The following is a 19,110-nucleotide window of genomic DNA, read 5'->3' as shown; positions in this document are numbered from 1 at the left end:
CGTCCGGAACTGCTATGTCATGTGCCTCTATGCTTTATTTCAAGGAACCGGCAAAGTTGCTTTTTGCAATAGTTTGGTAGTAATATCGAGTCGTAGTCGTATTTTTTTTTTTTTTCAGAAACCAAGAAGTCTTAAAAAGATTTTGTACTTTCATTATACTCGTGCTTTATTCTTTTATGGAATATACTCCTGATAATATTGCTTAATAAGTAAACCTGAATCTATTTAAAACTTTTAAAAAAGCATCTTACAAGTTCTTTATTTCAACACTTAAAATGCTCGTAAAGACTGTTAACTTTAAATTGTATTCTATCCGAATAAAGAAAACTCTCTAACTTGTTAAATAAAGATTTCATAATTATTCTAACTTATGATTCTTTAATAAAACCGTGCTAAATAGAAGATAGTGTACTCAAACACCTGAACTGTGTTGAATGCATGGCATACTGTTACATTTCAGCTGAAATGAAAAGTGAAGTGATATACTTTGAATTATCTTTTCAGAGAATATGTAAATACATAATTTTATTATAAATGTGGAGATGATTTTTTTTAAATAATAAAAACAAAGCAACTATGGATAGCGCATTAAAATATTTATTGGTAACTTTAATTTCTGTCAAAGTACGTAACTGTGCACGGTTATTTTCAGATGTTGACTAGATATGACATATATAGACTTGCCAGTGACATTAAGTTTTAAATATCAATTTGATAGTTCAGAAACATGTTAAATTCATACCAGTCAATACACTCACAATACATAGTATCAAAAAGAGTATTAATTCCAACGAAATCATTTTATACAACTGTTAAAATATTTTCTAGGATAAAAACTTCACTTTTAAATTATAAACTTTGATACAAAATACAAAGAACATTCCAATACAAATATAAAGCTCCAGATTCTATTGCTGTTTATAATCATGGACTAAGAAATGTAAAAAATATCTCACATTTCCAAATTATGGCAAAAACTCTTCAAAATATTTGAGCAAACTTCAAAAGCTCACTGATCAAGCGGATCGTATCTAGTAGGATGGCATATAAACTTTGTTTATATAGATTATATATATTTTAGTCAAAGCAGTCTAATTTTATTAACATAATCAATTCATTATACAATAAATGCAAATAAATGAAAAATCAAAAGTAATATTAAATTTACTACAAAATTATTCTTATTCTATTAACTTAAGTGTTATCCCAGAAATACCTTAAAATATTTTTTTATCTTAGAAATGGCATTATATGCTAATTTTACATAGCACTGCTATGAAAATCAAATCAAGATAATGTAAATTATCAAATTAAATATTTCAAAGAACCAAAATTTCTTACAATATAGGACAGAAATATTTAGTATCCTTAATGCAAGAATTTAAATAAAGGAATTTGACTTGTGTAAAATGACATTATTTGATATATTTTCATTGCACTATTCTTTATTTAATAACACTTATAATTACAAAATTCAAGTTACATACCTGTGAGAACATACATTTCAGAAATCATGAATATTTTCTGATGAAAAGCTAACATACTAAAATCGAATATTTTAAAAATTACTTTGATATTATGTCGGCTCTCAAAAGGCACAAAATACTTATTGCCAATAGATCTTTCTACATAGAATTACTTTCCTACAAATGTGTTTCAGATATTGACTAGGGTCTACTAGACTAGATACAACATGCAGATTGAGGTGCAACTACTTTAAATGATGCATACAAAATTTTAAGATTAAATGTATTGCAATGTTCTTACATAAAAGATTTGTTATGATATATGCAAGATCATTTAATATTTCATACCATGATCTTGCAGTCTATTATATAAAAAAACAGTGGATAAGTATTAGTAACATTAATTTCATATAGCAACGTTTTAAATTAATAACATTTATAGAACATTTCTTTACAAAAGACAATCTCATAATCACAATTTACACGTTGGACCAATGACCAGATGAACATTTCCTGAAAATGTTAACTGCAGAACTGCTGACAAGCTTAATCATGTTACGCATGGTGATAATGTTAGTTTATGGCAAGAATCTGCTATAGAAGTTTGTACACTAGTGAAATCACTGTCAGATACACTAACAGATGTCATGTCTAGTCCAGATTCATTGACAGATGGTGGAAGAGTCACAAAATCAAAGACATTGCGCTGAGTTGCACCATGGGATGGTGTTAATGAATCAGGATCAGGAGTGGATGCATCTACTGCCAAAAGAGGAGAACCTGGAGATGATAAATGAAATCTTGATCCAGATGAAAAAATCTTATTTTCAAATGTCAGTAACTGTCCCATGAAACTGAAGTTTGGGGACACAATCCTCCTCCTGGACTTCACATACTTGTAGGCTTCCTCCATGCGTAAACGTTTTGTGGCCATCAGATACGCTATGCAGATGGTAGCCGATCGACTGACTCCAGCTTGGCAATGAACCAGAACTTTTCCATTTTGAGATTTAACTTGATCTAAAATGAAAATGAGAACATTAATACTGAAAAAACGAACTTGATGAACTGCAAAAATACTTTGAATATATGTAATATTACTCTATAAGATAATACAGACATCAAAATCATGAGCACTTTTTGTTCTCTATTTGATTTTTTAAAATTCTGTTTACAAAACAAATTCATATGCTTAAACAGCAAGTTATTATTGAGTTGTATATTCAAAGTTCAATTTAATGAAAGAGAAATAAATTAATGATTGCATTCTTTAAATCATTTCTTTTTGGATCCTGACGAACAAAACAATTTCGAAGCTTTCAAGATGGGGGTCTGCTTAAATTTTCTTAAGATTTAATAACTTTCAGTATGAAAATATACATTTAAAGCACAAAAGAAACAATTTATAACTTGTTTTAAAGGTGATAAATTATGTCTCCAATAAGTGAGCTAATAGAATTATTAGCCAATACATTTTGTTTTTGCATCATAATCTTTTACACACTGACACAGATGATAAACTATAATGAAAATCCTTTCAGACCAATAAAAATATCAAAGCTGCTAGTTTAATTACATTCTTTTAACATGTAATTAATTACAAAAGAATTAAAAAAGTGCACACACAAAGCGTGATGCCAATATTATGAAAATTTTTATGCAGTTCTTAATTTTTACATATATAATAATTTTTATATAATTGCCTCCAACAAATAAAGCAGATGCATCTTTCTGGTTATATAATATAATAAAAATGAATTCTTAAATGTCAGACTTATTTCTTTAGAAAATTGTTTATGCTTGAGTTTACTGTAAATGCTTGAAAAAACTGGTTAAATAACTTTTGCAAAGAAAGGACTATTACTTCCCCACCAAAAATCATAACAGCAAGTCTAAAGATCATGACTTCAACAATTAAACAACGACCGCTACGATGACTATATTTTACCGACACAGAAAGCGAATTTAAAAAATCAACTTCAATCGCAATTTTACATATACGTAAATTCAAAAACAATTTCTGTAGCCCAGGCAACGGGCTTGAAAATTGAACATTTAAGTCAATTTGTAGACATTCATTTATTTTCCAAATACGGCTGAAAATTGGTAAAGAGGAACTTAATAATTTGCATTAATGCTCTGTATAGACATCAGAATCATGACGAATTTGTCTTCACGGCCATGGCAATAGCTAGGAACAGTAGAAGTAAATACCCAACTTATGCTACCTTGGAAAGCACCATCGTAGTGAAATCGCTTCACATTCTCCACGCATCTTTCCAGCTGATGCTATTTTAAAACAGAACATCCCGCGTAATCCCCCTACTACTCTTTTTTTCCTTCAAATTCTACCTCGCTTCAATTTTTTTTTTTTTTTCTCTTCTCTTCCTCTTTTTATTTAAAGTCGAAATAATGGCCTTGGACTGCAAAACTTCAGTGGCAGCTTCGAGAAGGTCATAAACATCATTCTAACAAACGGTTCCTTTTTTAAAAGGGCAACTAATGGCGGTTCCCATTCCTTTCCCTCCTGCTATATTCTCCTGTGCCTAACGATCGTAAAAACGCTGCCAAAGGAGAAAAGTGAAATTTTTCTTCGAGCCGAAAGGACCAAGGTCCAAAAAAGCGGAAATTCGAAGATAGTAAAACATATTATAAGTTCCGGTTGTTAAATGTCGTGAGACGTGAGAAAAGAGGAGCAGTTTGCTTGCAAAGTGTTTATCCTCCTTCTCTTCTTTAAATTTTGTTTGTTTTCGTTAGGAGCTTGACAGATGGTAGCTTCATGTTACGATAAATTTATATCCAAACGAAACAAGTTCTCATTTTCAAAGAATGGAGCATTTTCGAGAAGGAATAAATGCAATCAAACGCGTGGTTCTTTATACGAAGCATCTATTTGAAACTTATCACTAATACAGTTACTGCACGATGAATTATTCTAATTGCTATTTCATGGGTTTCTCGCCAAAGAATGCACCTTTTACTTTTATTTTACAACAAATAAGCTCGTGTGCAAGAAAAAATATCTGCACAAAACTACATTCTGCTTACAAATGCACGTTCTATTAAAAGGGTTTAGGAAAACAAACATGCGAAATTACAAAATGCACAAAAATAGACATACATGCTTGTTTTCCTGTTCAAAAGAATTCCACATTTAGTCTCGGACTAGCTCTAAAGAAATAAGTACCATGTACAAAAGTTAAACTCAAAAGTAAAGTCGCAGCATGCTTTTTAAAATAATGGAATAATCGATCTTTCGTAATTAAATATATGCATGTTTATCATGTATAACTAAATACAGCTGATGTGTCTGTAACAATTCGTCGCTTCCTGAACAAGTACAGCAATATAATGTAACGGCCATAACGGTAATCCATTTTAATCACGCGGGGATGTGATTAGTCGTTACAACGAGTGGGATCATCAGTCGTTACAACGAGTGTTGGCTGTACATGTACAGAATAGCATTCATTCAGCCAAAAATCAAAATTCAAATTGAATTTGTTAGTTCAGCCAAATCACATAAGGCTTATTTATCTAAGTAAGGAATGCGTATGTGGAAGTTGCAAGGGAAACTAATAAGCATTTTATTCGAGTGAATATATACTTAATAATATATCCGATTTATAAAAAACTACGGTTTAAAACTTTTGTTATGCGCTTTAATACTGTATACTCAAAAACCGTGAAATTTACTTCAAACGACAACCCTTGGTTCCAGACAGTTTTGGCCTTCTTTGGAAGAGGACCAGTCCTTATTTATATTCTAAGAAACAGTAGCCAGTTTAAGGTATGGCATTCTAAAGAAGATGACTGGATGATTGCTATGAGACGCAGTTACTTAATTCTCCTAATTCCGAATCACAGATACTTCTAAACCTAAATTTGAAATATCAACTAAATGAACAAGCAAAGGTGTAGTTCCTATATATATATATGTGTGTGTGTGTGTGTGTGTTGTATGATCTTAAAATTAATTATTGTTCATTGAACAGGAGTTGGTTTGTTCCCCTTGAAAAGTCAACTAATTTCCGATCAATAGCAATAATTACTTGCTTTTAATTTAATTTCTTTTTCAAAGTTTGAAATTTTGTTATTCACGATTTAATTCAAGTCCCCGTAAAACATTTTTAACAATTTACACTCAAGTTACTTAAAACAATTTTCGGAATTAAACTTCCTACCTCTGGGTTCCCTCTTTTTAGATACTTCTACCAAAATTATAAGAGATAATATTATCAATATTTCTTTAGTAAATAAATTATATATACATATATAAAGAATTATCATTTCCATTATTCTTGAATATTGATACGAGTACTATTTTTACATATATGTATTATAGCGCAATGAACTTCTGCTCGAAAGTTTCTAGGCAAATAACATATGTTACTGAACTTATGGAACGCGAATTCTTCAACCAGGAGATATAAACCGCCCACATTACTCTTCAGACGTTAGCACCACGCTCAACACGAACGTGTCGTGACTAGCAGGGAAAAGAAGCAACAAAGAATAATTGACATATCGTGAGCAAGCATGTCCCTAAACGTTCCGTTTCGCAGGGTCAAACATCCACCTACGCTCACATTAATATAGCGGTCGGCCGACTGATTCCGAAGAAAAATAGGGTCTAAGGGCTTTCTGCATTAAAACAGACACTTGAAAACATTCAATAGTTATTTCCATTTAGTTCGCAATTATAACGCATGAAACGCCTCCAAGATATTTTAAACAATACAAAACATAGAATGGTTTAAGAGACATACAAAGCTAAGGATCGCAAGAGTCACGATTTGTGGATATTATCAAAACACTCACGCATAACGGCAAGTGCTGAAAATAAAACCCAAGATCTTCATTCGTGGTTTTTATTATTTTATTTTAATGCTTTTAACGGACTGACCAAAACTTTTAAAATATATATATATATATATATAATATCGTATTATGATTTGATAGCAGTTTTAGAAAAGCGTATGGCTGGTTGTTGGTTACCTTAATGGTAGTAGTAATGCTGAGTTCTGTTTTCCCGCCCAACGGTTATTTTTTGAGGGATAAAGAATACGCGAATAGGCAACATCTTCTCGAAAGATCTAGTGTTATTATCTAGGTGTTGGAATAGGGCCCAAAAGATTCCTCCTCTGAGCGTTTCTGTTCCATAGTAAAGGGAACAGCAGAACCCGGTTTCGGCGTGGAGTACTCGTGTATCATTACTTCTCTTACATTTACATTTTGATAAATACCTCAAACAGAATTTAAATTAGACAAGGTACATTAAAAGCCCCTTATGCAAGATAAAAATCTTACAATATAGAAAAGAACTACAAAGAAAATTGCTGCGACATTGGCAATGTAAAGCCAACGTTTACCCCCTATAAAAAGATTTCTAAAATTTTGAAACGAAACTCATTTTCTCAGATATGAAATTTTCTGCTAAAGAAGTCTTATTCCACGATATCATGAACATGTAGTTTATGAAATTTATGTAAAAAGTATTTCTTCCGAAGATGAAAAATCATTTGCAAGTTTCAGAAGGGATTATAATATTTCATTACTTTATAAAATTAATATGCGCACGTTAATATGCACTCAGTCTACATACTTTCGCCAGTTACTGAATCATATACTCCAAAAACTGGATTAAGTTACATGCAATGTTTCTTCAACCCTGAATTAATTTTATCAAAACTGAAAACAGATTTAAACTTATCATAGATTGCTTTAAAAATTCTGATTTGTTACCATCTTTAGACGACTTCAGAAGACTAAATATGCAGCTGTTCCGATTAGAATTTGTCCCATATCTGAGTTGGTAATTTCATATTTCTTGCAATAAGATCAAGTATTTCCTTCCCATCAAGCAATGCGAAATTTCTTAAGAGTCCATTCACTGAATTGGCTTAGCTGATTATGGCAAGCAGTGTTCAGCAATTTTACCGACTGGCCGCTGAATTGTTCACGACAGCCTCGCGTTTTTAAAAACATTGCTAGTTTTTGGAAAAAAAGAAATTTTAATTCTAAAACACGCTTTGAAGAAGTACAAGGGAATGACGAATTAAATTCGTGAATTAATAAAAAATGACGCTGGAGTTTTTTTTTTTTTTTTTTTATTTTTATTTTTTTATTTATAAAAAATATTCTTAAAATTACTACCGACACAGCGCCGGAGTGAAAAGTATTTTATTCCATGGTTAGAATTTTTATTTAGTTTTTTAATTGCTCATTCATTTTTGCTGAGAGTTCCGTTTGTTTTCAAAAAATGTGTGTGTGTGATTATGGCAAAGCCTCGAGGGCTATCTGCCTAAGAGGAGGGATGCCTTCGTGGAGGACTTTCTAAGGAAACTGGCTCGTATACACGTTACACATGGGGAAAACCACGAAAACGCCCATGCAACCAGCCTGTTCGCGGGATTCGAACCTCGGACCGAACTACCAGTGTTCAGCGATTTTACCGCTCGGCCGCTGGTGGGCTGTTTTCAAAAAGTAAAGCAATCTTAGTTACCCAGATATCCCAGAATGTGCTAGGCTGTCTCGGTTCAGATTGTCATGGAAACTGTCGCAGTCTTTATATATATTTCCAGAATTTGTTACTACAGTTGACACCCTCAATAACTGCTCAAGTATGAAACTCAAACTAACTACAATGCTGCCAGAACAAATAGAATTTAGGCCTTTCTGAGAAAAACTAACTCGTATTTGCATAATACTTGGAAAGAGAATATAAGAAAAAAATCGATTATCCGGGATCACAACTAGAATGAAATTACGATGTTCCGGGGCTTCAGGCCACTCAGTCATCGGTGGAACCTATGGAAACAGTGAAGGACGAGATACTTCACAAATAATTCAATTTACTTAAAATTTACGTAAATATGAACATCTATATTTAATCGATATGGAACTGACATGGTCTATCAATCGGTTTATCATTTTATAGCTATCATTTGGAAGTTAAAAAAGGTTGGTGTTGGTGTATTTAATTATGGCAAAGCACACTAGGGCTATCTGCCTAAGGGAAGGGATGCCTTCGTGGAGGACTTTCTAAGGGAAATTGGCTCGTATACACGTTACACATGGGGAAAACCACGAAAACGCCCATGCAGCCGCCAGCCAGTTCACGAGATTCGAACCTCGGACCGAACTCCCAGTGTTCAGCGACTTTTACCGCTCGGCCGCTGGTGGGCTGAAGTTAAAAAAGGGGTTTGCGAATTAAAACAGATTATGAGCAATTACGGATACTTGTCTTAAGCGGAACACTAATTACAATACCTGTATTATCATACTACAGGATCAGTCACTCAAGCGCCAAGAAGATAAAGTTGCAAAGATGGGGAATATAAATATATTTCTAAATATCGGTGAAATGCTATTTCAAAATTTTAACTAAAAATGCAGTGCGCTGCTTTAAAACTTACATTGTTATGTTATAAATACACGAGCACAAGTCTAAAAAATGTGAAGATTCTGAATTATTTTTGCTATAAGAGACAAGAAAATTGATTAACTATGAATAGTTTTGCTATTAAAAATTGATTCGATGACACTTTTACCTTTTAATCTTAAATCACACGGAAATACTAAACTCATAATTTTGAGATTGTCGGCTTTTAATGTATGATAACAGTGACTAAAATGCGAGAGCCTTGTCCAAATTATCTTTTATCACATTAACTTGTGTATCGGAATTTCAAATGCAGGGGTTAACTCAGGTGCAGTTCAAAATCAATTTCTGCATCATTATTTTCGTAAAAAAAATCATTTTTCTTGAGAAACACAAGCATTTACTTTAACCGATCAGTTCAGTTTGGAATTCAGCGACAAGATCTTAGAAGCTAAAATACAATAACTTCTACTAGACGGATACAAATGTAATTAGATGTCTTTAATTTAAAAACAAAAACTGCAGCAAAATTAAATTGATTGGCGTGTACTTTTGAAAAAGTGCGTCAGTTACTTTAATATGCTCATGACTAGTCTATTTTCAGTTACCACTCCCTCCCACAAGCAAAAGAAAGCATTCGCATCCGCTCGTTAATACACCCATTTCGTGAACATCCCGTAGGAACTGGTTGATCTCTCCAGGAGAAGAGTTCTAAATCAGGGATCACTTCCGGCAGAGATGGCTTCCGGTAGGTGGAGTCCCCCCCCCCATTTTATAGAATTTGTGAATCACTATGAAAAGGGAGGGAGACCTAAAATAAGGACGAAAACGACACTCCCCATGTCGCACGACAACTGAATGAGGACAATTGATCATACGCACCACAGATTTCCAACCCCCTTTGAAGAAAATTTTCGCCCCACGTTGATATAGATAAGGGGAGGGAAAGAAAAAGGAATAGAGATTTAAAAAAAAAAAAAAAAAAACAGCTCTTAGATTTTTAATATTAATCTTTATTTGCATATATAATAATTGAATTGTATCTGCATGTATACAATGCTATTTTTAATACATTAATGTCATTTAAGTAAAATATTATGCCCATATACATTTGCTTGAAGTCCGATTTCACATCAAGAAATGTAGTTTAAAATATTCAAAAACTATCACACTGCACACACACATTAAAATAAAATTATTAAATTATGATCTTTCTTTTCCCTATAGACAACAAAAATATGAAAATGTTTTACAAAACAGCATATCAGGTGAAACAGATATTTGTATGTAATAAAATACATAATCTTATTACTTCGGGTTCTTTCCGCGAAATCTTTCTTAAAATGAGGCATCTACTTGGAGACCTATTTTTCATACTGATCATGACTCATACCACAGCATTAGCAAGGAAACGAAACAACCGCAGAAATTACAGAATTGTTCACATACAGTAATTTTTACTTACTGGGATGCAAAAGGGGTTGGATGGTAGAATCCAATGATTTTAAAATAGAAACCAACCTTGAAAATGTAACTCAAATATTTTTTCACACAACAGCAAGCGTTTAATATAATACTGCAATGCCTTTCTTCACTTTTTGAAGAGAATATTTTCCAATGTTCTCTGCCGTTTGGACCATGCTCACTTGTACTTGTATATTGACAATTATTTTCTGCAATGTTATTCTGTGTTCAGCATTCCTAGGTTTATTAATGTACCTACAATACCTATTGTATCTACTACTTTATTAACTACAATATTCCAGAGAAAATAGTCGCATATTGGAAGTCTGCATAATGTACCACCTATATATCAGCAAGCATATGCTAAAGCACAGTCGCCCACCAGCGGCCGAGCGGTAAAGTCGCTGAACACTGGTAGTTCGGTCCGAGGTTCGAATCCCGCGAACGGGCTGGCTGCATGGGCGTTTTCGTGGTTTTCCCCATGTGTGACGTGTATACGAGCCAGTTTCCCTTAGAAAGTCCTCCACGAAAGGCATCCCTCCCCTTAGGCAGATAGCCCTCGTGTGCTTTGCCATAATTAAATACACACACACACGCTAAAGCACAGTCATGAATTCTTTAGCAATATTCACCAAACTCATAACTTCTCCAAATCTGCAGTACTGCAAATTTATACAACTAAAAAATCGCTAGACTGTAGAGAACAACTTAAAATATTTTAATGGCATTGGTTTCAATTTCAAAACAGATTCCTATGGCCTAACCCTGTAACTCAGATGACAGATGCTCTCCTTTGATAAATATTAGTTACCACGAAAAGCTTATTTTTTTATAAACTTAATACTCATACCATTTTGTCTTATAAAATTGCTTTAATTTAAATGACAGAAATTGCAAAGGCAGACATTCTAATTGAAAATGAAATCAACAATAAATAATTCTTCACATGACAAAGTTCTTCTGAAGGGATTAGTTCTAGATGCTGTTCGAAAAATCTTTGGCAGATTTGTCTATGCTCCGTAAAGCGGTTAAGATATCAAATGAAGATTTATGAGGGGTGCTTCTATCACATACGCGCTTATCGTATCGTAGTTTTGATGTAAAAAAAATCTTATTAATCTTGAGCTCGCAGTTCTCATCCCGATTAAGATAATAAGAATAAGAATCGCTATCAATACACTCCATGTGGAACACTTTAAAGTGTATCTCGCCGCGGAAACGATAAATGAGCGATAGACGCAAACCCAACCGATGCATCACCTGGGTCCTCGGCGCACAGGAAGTTCTATTTTGATCCCGGTGGCCCGTTTCTAATTCCGAATACGTACTTTACTATGGCACTTCCTCCGCGAAATGTTGCGAAACGTCTGCCAGAGGATGTGTAGCAGTACGGAGATGAAAATAAAGCTAAATGTAGATATCCCGCCAGAAAAGCTACTGTACGACTTTTACCGTAGTAGAAGAGCTTACGTAATGACGAATGTTTTCAAATGATCCCGAACCCCGCTGAGCGAAGTAAAGCTCGTAATTAAAACAAGTTGGAAACACATTGGTAGGGGATAATGAATAATTTTAAAAAGCGCACCAGCGTCTGTAAGAAATGCAAGTTCACTTCAAGGTCAGGGATGATAACTTGTGCCTAAACAATTCAAGTATAAAGGAGAGTTTACTTCAGTAAGAAAATTAATATTTGAAGGCGAGGGGAATTACAACTGAAGATCACATTTGGCAAGTTTTTTACTTACAGTACAAGATTATACACTCCATGTACAATAAAATGCAGCAAAAACTGAAAATTCAGTGCACATTTCGCCCTAAAGTAAAATTTTTAATATAGAATTTAGCATACGGACAGCTCAAAATATTTATTCTGGAGATAAAATTCCGTTTACAATGCCTGGGAAACAAACGAAATAAAACGTTATGCTTGAAAAATAGTATTACGCAAACTCTTTAGGTGGAAAAAGCAAAAGAGTCCCCCCCCCACAATATTTCCGAATTTGAAACAGGCTAGAGTAGAAACGTATTTCAATACGTTCTACTCTAGCCTTCAACTGGCTAAGCAACATGTTGCAGATAAGTTATTAACATTTTTCTCGCCCGAACTTAGGCGTGAACACAGGCACGAACGACAAACGAAATTTATTTTAAAAGGGTTATTGGATATCGGTTGCGCACATCCGCAAGAAAGAGGCAGACAACTTTTCCATACAAAAGAGATGTTTGTTAAAAGCGCGAGGATTTCCTATGAATAAAATAGTATGCCTACCCTACGGATATCCGTCTCAGGATATTATCCATTAACATACGCGAAAGTGATTTTTATTTTGGTGCTAAATTATTGCCAACTACTGTTCGCCATTCACGGCCACATTCGAAACATCACTGGATGTGCAATTCTGTGATGACCTTCAAACGGGAAACAATGGTATTTTGCTAGTAAATAATCGTTAATATCTTACGTGCACGAAATATTTATGAATTATAATTCGTTTTTGTCGTTAGTTGCCAGAGAAAAATTAAAGATGTTTGGAAGTTTCATCACACTTAATACACAGAATAACAGTTTCAAACCTAAATTACTGAATTTTAACACATCTTTTCCTTTTCAGATGGGATTAATGTCATCTTCGATACACGCATAGGTTTAGAAGAGATTATGATTTCGGATAATAAAATACAAGGTAGAAAAATGTCTTCGCATGAAAGTCATGAGATACAGATTTCCACCTACTAGCACAGGTGGTATACAACAAAACTACATACAGCCAGTAATGCATTGGAAAAGTACTTCGGCAATGCCGAGCGAATATACTTGCTTGGTAACTGCTGGTTTATAATTTCGAGATGAAGCATTGTATGGCAGGCAAGTTTTGAGAATTTAATTTCAAGAGAGATAAATCTTGCATTTCATGTAGACTTAGTTATATGTAATACTAATGAATTTTATACCTATTTAGTTATGAAAGCTTAACGCTAATATAATTGTGCAAACAGTTGAACAGATCTGAAACGTTCATCTTCAGTTATGGCTATATCACAGCCGATATGTTTCTTCTTCCTCAAACTCTAAAACCAGTTATTTTTTAAATCTTACTAAAATAACACTAATATGCAGTTTTAGGGCTCAAGTATTTAGTTTAATACTAAGTAAAAAAATATAAGCAACCTAAAGGGTAAGGGCACCTTTAAGCTTCGAGAGTATAATTACGAAGGTAATTAATTATAAGGACGATAATATCTTACCCTGCATGAAATATTTTCGCAGAAGACAAACAACTAGGAAGAAAAAATGTAAAAGTTTAAATTATTAAGAAATTCAGTTTCTAAATCTAAGAAGTTTAAATTATTAAGAAATTCAGTTTCTAAAATCTAAAAAAAAAAAGGAAAAAAAAAAAAAAAAAAAAAAAAAGATCATGTATTAATTATTGAAATGATTATTAACAATTCTTCTGACAACCTAATTATACGTCTTTTAGTGTGATAAAGGAGATTAAAAACATTTAGTCAAGAAGTTTAAACTCAATTCCGAATTCAGGATAACTGACAGAATCTGAAATTTAATAATTCCAGTCCGAAGGTAAACAGTAAATATATTTGAACATTTAGAATGATTTACAACAAAATCATTAATTCATCATGGCGGTTGGGACCATACCAAGCCAAATTAACCTTACAGATCTATCCGAAAAACTATTTTTTAAATATAGTCAAACGCAGTTTTAATAAATAAAATGACAGACTTCCGATCTCTACGTCAAAGGGCGAAACCGCAGCTCTGAACCATGCGGTCACTGAGCCACGTTTGTCGATTATATTTATACTTGACGTCAGAGATGACATGACTAGAAATTCAGTTTCCAAATAATTGCGGATCTTTTGTTATACTTGTAACGGTTACTAAGCTGCAATTTAGCCACGGGTAATAAGCCACTTATTTCTTTACTTTGTTTCCGTGTCGCACATGATACAGGTATCACAATAGCACGCAATTTCAGATTAAATATTGTTTCGATACTTTGGTGACGTAAAACCACCTCTGACGAGAAAATGAACTTATTATGTAAACATTTTGGGAGACGCAAAATATGCAGACGATTTATTCACGCAGATAAATAATGACTGGGTATTTGCAAATAATATCAATTTAAAATGTTCTTAACGCTCGATATTCAGAGATCCTAATCAATACCGCTATAGTTAAAAAGGCATTCAGAAATATTTTTCTTAAGAAATTTCAATAAAACATTACATTTGACGAATGTGTTAGGCCTAGAACACACGCACATGTTTACATTTACAACCGAAGAATTCAAATTTAGTGCAATCCCATATAATTTTACATAATTACTCAAGTTCCATTTAAGCCTACAATTTCGATTAAAGTACTGAGAACGATGCATTTCATACACATTTAACACACAACTTGAATTACACAAAAGCACAATAACCGAATTAAAATTTTTAGAGCGTTCTGATAAGATACAACGCTAAATTGTGAAGTCTAATTATTTTGAGCAAGGATTGCGAATCAAATAAGAAGTGATGCCTTTAAAATCTTTCTTAACGAAACTTATTTTACATCAGACAGAATGCTTACCGCAAAAAAGCTACCCCTAGTCGCGTTGAATATCGAAACCTTGTCCCGCGTTTGGCTCACAGTACACTGTATCTTTACATTTATAGAGGTTTGTAAGATGAAAGTTAATAAGAACCAAAAGGCACTTACCAATGAAGTGAATGGCTTCTTGAAAATACGCCCCAATGTCTTCGCACCCAGTGTCCCGCACTGGAATGCACTTGTATTCGAAAACTTCTTGAAAAAGGTTCGGGCAGAACTGAGTCACATTGAGCAACGCAGTTATTCCCAGCTGCTGGAGTTGTTCTTTGTGTGCGGCATCCCGGGCACTGCCCAGGTATAAATGCGGCAAAATTTCAACTGGTCCAGTCAGGATCTCAGAAGATTTGGGTCTGTAATGTCCTGGCCCGCCAGGACTAGGGGATGGGGAAGAAGCAGGGGAAGGAGTAGCTGATGGAGCTTGAATTACGAGGTCCGGAAACAAGCGATTGAAATTTTGATATCCACCTGATGAAAATGAAAAGACCTATTAATCAATTATAATTGATATACAAAAATAACTGACAGAATTAGATTATATGACGCCAAAATTATCTTTCAACAATATCAAAAATCGAAATCTTTCTTCACAAGATAACCTTTTACTATTTTTATTCAGTCATGAAGAATGTAGAATTTAAAACACGAATTTATTACTAGTAGCAAATTCTAACAAAAAGATGAAGGTGTAACTAAATGGAAAACAAATGACTTAATTCCTGATCAGATTTATTCCTAGAATCTATAAATGTCACATTAAAATGTCAACTTTGCCAAACTCAAATTTCACAATAAAACCAAACAAATCTGAGTATTTTTCATACTATCTTTACAATAGATACTCTAGGATTTGAGTCATCAATGTCGTCGTTGCAAAGCATTCCTTTCATGTGCCTTAGAAATGTAATGGGGTGGGACATCCAGGCGAGAAATAAAATTCAGGTTGTTTCCGGAGAGGTTGATTTTTCGATTCCAGCTTACGAAAGATTCAATAACTCCACATCTTACCTAATTTGTTTGAGAATCTTTAGTTCTGCTCGAGTTTTCAAAACACAAAGAAAAATAATTTTTCAAAACAGAAAGAGTTCAGGTTAAGTATACAATACACTTAATTGCATTCTTTAAAGTATACACTTACTTAACGAATTGCATTCTTTAAAGTACACACTTAACGAATTGTATTCTTTAAAGTACAAACTTAACGAATTGTATTCTTTAAAATACACACTTAACGAATTGTATTCTTTAAAGTACACACTTAACGAATTGTATTCTTTAAAGTACACACTTAACGAATTGTATTCTTTAAAGTACACACTTAACGAATTGTATTCTTTAAAGTACACACTTAACGAATTGTATTCTTTAAAGTACACACTTAACGAATTGTATTCTTTAAAGTACACACTTAACGAATTGTATTCTTTAAAGTATACACTTAACGAATTGCAGAAAACGTTTCAGGTATTAACTGCACAAAAATAATTAGCGACTTTCATGTAAAATTTTCACTACGAGATAATAATAATAAAACTAATGCCAACTAAAATTAAAAAGGCTAAATTTCTGGAATTTGGTCAAGTCTAAGAACTTTGGATGTTTTATTATTGAATTGACAAAAACCAAATATTCAAAACGGCTAAAAACCTATTTGGCAAATGAAATGGTACGCCAAATGTACGACACCACGAAAGTTTTTTTTAATGATGACTAAAAAATAAAACTTTTTCATCTGTGTTTTACCTCAGCACCAATTCATTTCTAATTGAATATTTCCAACGATTAAAAGAGTATAAGTGAAACACGAGTAACAAGCTTTACTTTTCAAGAAGACGAAATTGAGAATGTAGAAATTAAACTAGTTTAGATTCTTCATCATTTACTCCGGTTCTTTCTCTGACGTCAGTGAAGTTTTGTCTGGAATGAAACTGAGACGGAAGGAAGTCCACATCATTTTCTGTCAAAACTGCAGTCGCGTGCGAAGTACGGATATGACGTAGAAATGGATAAAAAAAATGTGATCGTAGTGACGTTAATGTGACGTAAACGGGACCGAGGTCGATTTACTCGACCCCCTCCTTTCACGAATCTTTCAGTAGTATACGCCACGGGGACGAAACTTGCGTGTTACAACTGCCCTCACACTCTCCCGTTTTAGATCTATCTCTGCTCTGCATAATCAACCCCTCCACTCCGAATTCGATAAGCCTTACGAATAAAAAATAAGCACATTATTTTTAACTTACGTGCAAAAGTATAGATTAATGACACAGTGATTACCATCTGAAATGAATGTTTCTAGAATTATCTTTACGATAGCTTTCCAAGGTTGCACAAGATGAACTTTGAGGTTTCCTTCAAAGGCCATCTTGTGTCCTTTAAAAAAGCGGTTATCTGTTATTTTGCTTTGTTGCTAGGAGACTTTAGCTAAGTAACTTTATTAACTCATGAACGGAGAAATGAAGGTGCAGAGAACTTACATTTAGGTACGTGGTATTTTGCACAAAAAAGGGCTAAATATCTGAACATTTACCAAATAAAAACCGTATTAGTCATGAATAAAGTATTTAACAGCTTTTCAGAAATATCCGTGATATGAATAATAAATTTCACTAGTCGAAATACTGCTCTCAATGTGTGCATATTATATACATACGATATATATGTAGAATTAGTAAATTAATTATTATAAAAATAATTTAGAATTCTAATGATTCCTTACAGAAATAAATATGCAATAATAACATACAGGCTTCATTGTAAGTACTTGTCATATGTAAATACTTTTTACACAATTTGTCACATATAAGTACTTAGTGAGTATGAAAAAATATTAATCACTAAGCATTTTTTTTTAAATCTGAGGGCGGTAATCTTAAGAAAGTACGCGGGCAGCCAATGGCCTTGGAACGGCCCTGATTGCAGTGGCATCTATATTAGGTACATTAACAGTTAAATGTGGTACAGTGTAACCTCCCCAAGACGACCATCCTAGGTTCAAGACAATTTTAGTTTTCTGTGAAGATGGTCGCTTGATAGAATATGATTACCGACGATATTCAATGCTGTTTTTTAATTACCTTTTTTGAAACAACAGTCACTTACAGAAGAAGTCACTGTGGCAAGTTTCACTGAAATTCAAACACTATACAAATAGTATTAAAATTTTTAGCAAAACTAAATCGAATTCAATTCAATTAATAAACGTCAGGTTATTAATAAACGTCTTCAGAAGCTACTTTTAATTTAGTGGAGTTTTTAAAAACCTAAGTATACCAATTTCATAGAATTTACTGTTAGTTTGACCTGTGTTCGAATCTCAAATGACTGCATAGGTGCTTCTATGGTTTTTCCCCTATGTGTAATGTGAATACGAGCCTGTTTCCCTTAAACTAAGAAAACATTCCTCTTCTTTAGTTCTTTCTTACGTAGGAAAGTCCTCGAGTTTTAATACATAGCGTGCCTTCACGATTCACTAAAAATCAAGTTATTACTAGTATTCAAAATCTTTACTCGGAAGACGAAGCGAAAGATGCAATAGAATTATTGCAGATATATCAGTGAAGCAACATCGCGCATATCTAGCGAAAGCCAGGATATATCAGGCCTTGAACAGAGATTGCAAGCATTGATAGTCTACTTTAACTTCTTTCCATCCCGTTAAATTATCTTCATTTCCATATCCTAGAATTTTCAGGCATAAAAAATGCTACTTCAGTAATTTCGTACATCACTCAAGAAACATGTAAACAACGTTTCCAATTAAAATTTTCTGAGAATAAATAAGATCCAAAAAAATAAATATAAACAGGGAACAGATAAAGACGACGACATCAAAATATTCAATCGAGAGAATCCTTGGGAGCGTTAGGAAATTTTGCTCAGAAAAAATACGACAATCTTTTTTTTATAATCTCACTTTTTTTAATGGTGTCTGCCATGTATGAAGCCACATCACACAGCAGAGAGATAAGTTCCCGCAAATCGCTGCTGATACGATGCATGACGGGAGATAAATTTTCTAGAGGTCGAGGATGTTGGGTAAGTAGACGATCCGAGAAAGATAAACAGGATACGCGAATATACCTCTTCAAAAACTATACGAATATATAAAGTTAGAAACGGAAATGACGCGCGAGCAGTCTTCCTGTTAAAGATGGCTTGCCAAAATAAAACTC

The 19,110-nt window shown here is 33.4% G+C and overlaps 1 protein-coding gene across 1 annotated transcript in view; it reads right to left on the bottom strand.

Moving 5' to 3' along the window:
- Nucleotides 1–579: 579 nt before the first annotated feature.
- The window catches only part of LOC118193327 (dual specificity protein phosphatase 4-like), a 40,774-nt gene continuing 22,243 nt past the window's right edge, over nucleotides 580–19,110 (bottom strand). Inside the window, exons 2-3 of the mRNA XM_035364401.2 lie at nucleotides 15,044–15,400; nucleotides 580–2,486 (exon numbers count right to left, since the gene is read on the bottom strand). Coding sequence (XP_035220292.1) covers nucleotides 2,017–2,486; nucleotides 15,044–15,400 — 827 coding nt within the window. The 3' untranslated portion in view covers nucleotides 580–2,016. The remainder of the gene's footprint in view (nucleotides 2,487–15,043; nucleotides 15,401–19,110) is intronic.

The sequence above is a fragment of the Stegodyphus dumicola genome, chromosome 3 (genome assembly GCF_044657685.1).
Source record: "Stegodyphus dumicola isolate Sdum_Otavi_A_Nest chromosome 3, ASM4465768v1".
Lineage (NCBI taxonomy): Eukaryota > Metazoa > Arthropoda > Arachnida > Araneae > Eresidae > Stegodyphus > Stegodyphus dumicola.
Note: the sequence above shows the minus strand (reverse complement) of the source record. Positions and strands in the feature narration are given on the sequence as shown.